Source organism: Sinocyclocheilus grahami, unplaced genomic scaffold (assembly GCF_001515645.1).
Source record: "Sinocyclocheilus grahami isolate Dianchi unplaced genomic scaffold, SAMN03320097.WGS_v1.1 scaffold191.1, whole genome shotgun sequence".
Lineage (NCBI taxonomy): Eukaryota > Metazoa > Chordata > Actinopteri > Cypriniformes > Cyprinidae > Sinocyclocheilus > Sinocyclocheilus grahami.
Genome location: NW_015505370.1, coordinates 2,084,782 through 2,089,924, shown reverse-complemented (window position 1 = coordinate 2,089,924; position 5,143 = coordinate 2,084,782). Strand labels below are relative to the sequence as shown.

The 5,143-nt window shown below is 35.6% G+C and overlaps 1 protein-coding gene across 1 annotated transcript in view; it reads left to right on the top strand.

Moving 5' to 3' along the window:
• LOC107594824 (protein GREB1-like) overlaps positions 1-2,839 on the top strand; it is a 15,709-nt gene extending 12,870 nt beyond the window's left edge. Inside the window, exons 23-27 of the mRNA XM_016285035.1 lie at positions 363-584; positions 671-806; positions 922-1,122; positions 1,807-1,945; positions 2,059-2,839. Of these exons, the coding sequence (XP_016140521.1) occupies positions 363-584; positions 671-806; positions 922-1,122; positions 1,807-1,945; positions 2,059-2,222 (862 nt within the window). The 3' untranslated portion in view covers positions 2,223-2,839. The remainder of the gene's footprint in view (positions 1-362; positions 585-670; positions 807-921; positions 1,123-1,806; positions 1,946-2,058) is intronic.
• Positions 2,840-5,143: the final 2,304 nt, after the last annotated feature.

Genomic DNA, 5,143 nt, shown 5'->3' with positions numbered 1-5,143 from the left:
ATATATATATATATATATATATATATATATATATATTATTAACAACTAAAGTTTTTAACTATATCTTCTAAAAAGATGCTAATCTCAAAAAGGTGCATTAACACATAAAAATACATTTAAAATGTATTTTTAGCTAGAAATTACTTTGTTTTTTTTAGTATAATTTGTATTATTATGATTATTATTTATAATACATTAAAAACCTAAATTAACTACAAATAAAAAAAATTATTTATCCAGTCATCACAAAAGACTGATGGAAATTCATTGGTCAGGAAGTATAGGAACAGAATTTTAATATTGGTCCATCCGTGTTTGTTTTTGATCATCTTTCTTAATTAGTGTATTTGTATGTTTTTCAGTGGTACCGCAGGGACAGAAAGAAATGTGTCCTTGAAACAGGTTCTTCAACACATGGAGTCGTCTCCAGATATCACTCAATATGGCTTATGTGGAATGAGGAAGTGGTCCAGTCGTGGAGGTGGGGCCGGACGGCAGAAAGAGCCCTTCTCGCGTGGTCACTTACATGACTTCCTGCTACTTAATGTGGACCTCACACAGAATGTGCAGTACAACCAGAACCGGTGAGTTCTGAAAGAAAGTCCAACTTATTTGGTTGTTTTTCCTCCATTATTGTCCAAATATTCACATCTCACTCTCTCCACACTAGTTTCACATGTGATGATGTGGACTTCAACCTGCGTGCCCACAGTGCAGGCCTCCTCATCTGCAGGTTTAACAACTTCAGCGTGATGAAGAAGCAGATCGCCATTGGTGGATATGGGACCTTTATCATCAAGACTAAGGCAAGTTTCTAGCCAACGTCCAAAACTTGTACTCATGTTTTACTGTATCGATGTATGATAAAAAATCATATTCCATGAAACTGCTAAAACAATTGTTTGTCTGAATTCTCCACAGATGACCGATGTCCCCACCACAATACAGCCGTCTCAGTACATCTGTGCTCCAGACAGTAAGCACCTGTTCCTGGCCACACCAGCTCAGCTACTGCTAGAGAAATACCTCCAGCACACCAGCCATCGCCTCTTCCCCCTCAGTGCCCAAAACTACAGCCACCCAGTCCTCTCTGTCGACTGCTACCTGAACCTCGGCCCAGAGGTACTTCAACAGACTATTAATACCTTAAAACATTCCATAGTAGACTGATGTAGGGCTGGACAATTAATTGAAATAAAACCGAAATCTCTACATGTGCTCTGAGTATGGGTTGCTTGTAAAGTGCATTTGGGAAAGCAACATGGCAAATAAACCTGCTGTTGTCAACAAAAGTGAAGCTTTTTAAGGGCTACCTGCAGTTTTCTGCAAAAAAAAAAAAAAGCTTGTTGGTTTAATGTTTGAAAATGAAGAATTAAGGCTATCATTTTTGTTGTTGTATTGTTAAATAAAATTATAACATTTCTACTCAATTTTTTTTATTCTCACTGTAAAATATTACAATAGTAACATTTCTTTTTTATTTACCATTTTTATTTTGTAGTAGTAAGTAGTATTATTATTATTACTATCGTCATATTGATTTTTGGCCAAATTGTGCAGCCCCACAAACAAGCACTTTTATTTTAATTTTTATTTTTTTACTGCATTTTAAATCATAATCAAAGGTTGTTTTTTTTTTTGTTTTTTTTTTATAAATCTTGCAGCCCTGCACTGGTGGTACCAGATGGTAATACCATGGTACTTCAAGGAACCTTAAAGTGTACCTGTTGTATCGCTACTGTGTGGCCTATCCTGCTTACTTTCACATGATTCTAAATAGTTTTTTGTGCTTTTTTCTGTTCCCAGGTGACTGTTTGTTTTGTCAGCTCCAAACCTCACTCCATTAACTTCAGCACTACTGGTCTGCTCTTCAGTGGCCTCCTCTTATACTTCTGTGATTCCTTTGTGACTCCTGGATTCCTTAAAAAGTTCCAGTTCCTGAAAGGTAAAGACCAGGCAGATAAATAATATATCCATCTATCTGTCTGTCCATTTAGCACATGAAAACACTAGGAAATCATCCTCTATTTAATAATAATTTGCTCTTTTCTGCTCCAGGGGCATCTCTGTGTGTGATCTGTCCTAACCGGAGCTCTCTACGTCAGACTGTAGTTCGGCTGGAACTGGAGGACGAGTGGCGGTTTCGTCTCAGCGATGAGTTTCAGACTGCCAATGCTAAAGAGGACCAGACTCTCTTTTTCCTTACAGGAAAACATATATGACTCTCAAAGCCTGAAGACTCAGTCACTTTGGTCTTATCAACTGTCCTGTCTGTATATAACATTAGCTCTGTATATAATGCACAGGATGTGCACTAAATTTACTGCTTGCTTGCTGTTGTTGTTTTTTCTCTTTTTAGGATCATACAGGAAAAGTATACGATTATTACACTGAATATGGACGCACCCTCAAACCAGGATTTACTCACACCTTTATCATTGTTTAAAATGTATTTATTTACAGTGAGTCCGTGACCTCTCTATGTTTTTATCTTTCTGTGTTTTATTGTTTGGTGTTTTAAGTGTTTTCACAGCCAGCTTAATGCACAGTTATGAAGTGTTAAAAGAACAGATTGAAGTATTTTGTAGAAAAGAGTATTTTTGTAGCTGTGTTTGGCCTGTTCTGTGAGGAGTGTGGATGAGGGCGTAACGGCATTAAAGTACTTATGTCATACATTTCAAATCTCTACAGCCTCCACTCGCTATTCATAATGCTTTTACCGCTGTACCTCTGTATGATCACATTTTTACCTCCTGAAAGCAAAGTATAAACCTCATGTGTCGGCCATGCATTTTATTAAAGAAAACCTCTTGGTCTCAGTAATTAGTGAAAATTAGTTAGTATCAGTGCTATAAAGACACAAAGCTTTAAATACCTGCCACTTAACTGTTATGATTCATTTATGCTAATCTCAATCAGCAATTTTCCATTACTACTGATTGTTTTCTTGTAGACAGAAATGACTATTACCTAAATTACACAGTAATTATAGAAAATTTATTTTTTACAAGTTAAAAAGTGATGAAACGATTTTATTAGAGCTGAAGGTTATGATTTAACTGGCTCAGAAATCAAAGGTGTTCTTTATAATATTTTATTATATGAGCTGCCTTGTGTATTAGATATGTCCAACAGAGGGCACTAAAGATTGTATGAGCTGCCTTGTGTATTAAATATGTCCAACAGAGGGCACTAAACCTCATATTTGCTGTATTGTATGAGGTTGTTCCAAGTGTTTCCCAAATAATGCAAGAGGTCCTTGCTCAAATAATGTTTGTATATTGACATTGCAGTTCACAAATGTCAGTTGTTCATGCCTACACAAACTGAATTTATTAATAGTAATATTTTGATAAATTCCGTTTCTATGACAACGCATCTTCATGGCATCATACTCTGTAGAGCAGGATGGGTGCATTAATTACCTGCGAGGCATGTCCTTAAGGCATGTTATGAAACAAGTTAACAGCATGTACCATTAATCATTCTGTTAATAAGGGATCAATGTGTCACTCGAAATGTTTACAGCAACCACAGCATGTGTCATGTTTCTGTGGATCCTGAGGTTATGACCGTCCACAAACATGACTGCAGCTTTCAGTTAAATTCACACATGATACTTTATATTTAAATTATATTCCAATCCACATCAATGTCCCCCGTACATATCTTTCAATCACAAATCATTTGGAAAGGAATCCACGGTAAACTCAACCTTTGAGCTGAGTTTAACTGAAATATTACCCATCATGCTTGTATTATGGTATATGGGATTTAACATGGAACATTGCATAGCTGTGCAGGCCACTTTTCATCTTCAGCCATTCAAATGTTACACAACTGAATCACTATCTCTAGATAAACAATTGACTAAGAACACACACAGCCGCTGTCATCTGGTATGAATGTTTATGTCATCTTCTCTGAAGCATGTGGAAACCGTGACTCGCGTTGCAAGTGTACATTCTGGCCGTCTCTGGTGGGGTAAGGGTCAGTCTCACAGAGTCACAGCAACCTCACAACCAACCCCCCCTTCTGAAATGATGTGACATGATCCGATGAGTCCCTGGAACTGTAACATGTACAACTTAAAAATAACATGACTATTATCAGACTCACAGTTGTTGCAGCCTACCTGTAAGTTAATGTCTTTTTAATAATTTTAACATTAGTTATTATATCCAGCTGCAGTAAACATGATAAGATTCAATTACAAGCATTTTATTAAAAGTGAGGATTTCTAACTAACAGAAGTTTTGTTGTGGTTGTTTGTTTGTTTGTTTCAATATTCAATTCAATATTACTTACTTATTAAATTACTTACACAAACTACAACAAAAGGGTGCCAAATATAAATCTACCACAGGCACAAGGTAGTAAGAAATCACAGTTCTGATATTCAGATCAACAGCATGATTGCAAGTATGGTAATGTTTCATAAAACAGTTCAATAAACGAGAAGTTATACTAACTTAGGTTTTAAATAATATATTGCCTCTTACTTCCAAACCAATACTTCCATTACTGCCAAACCAAGTCAAAGTAGAATTAACTGCTACGCATCTCAGAGCAACACGGAATGGGTGCATTGGTTTGTGAATTAATTAGTGTTTAGAACAAATTGTTTTAATGAATGATTCAATGACTCGTTCATAAAGAAAGTCGCTTGTCGCTACCTACTGACATAATGACGAAAGGGTCAAAAATGCACAGACTGACAGTCTGTCTGGAACCCACAAAGTCAAGTGCTTTTTTAAACATCATGGGTTCTTGGAATGCCACTCAGCCAATCAAATTTGAAAACAGGAACTAACTGTTGTATACAATTAAATATGAGACAGAAAAGAAAAATCAAGATAAGAAAATGACACTTTTTATTTAATACTGTACATTGTTTTCAATCAAGCTGTATTTTAGTCAAATTATGCAAAGACAATTTGCAAAACAAACAAAAAACATTCATTTCAAAGGTCTACAATTTTCGAAATTTCTCATTAGTTGATGAATTGGTTGTGCACTTGTATGGGATTAGTCTATAGATCATGTGTGCATCTTTGTGGATGCTTATGTGCATATATATATATATATATATATATATATATATATATATATATATGCTATTTGTGAGAAAGCTGTGGTGTTA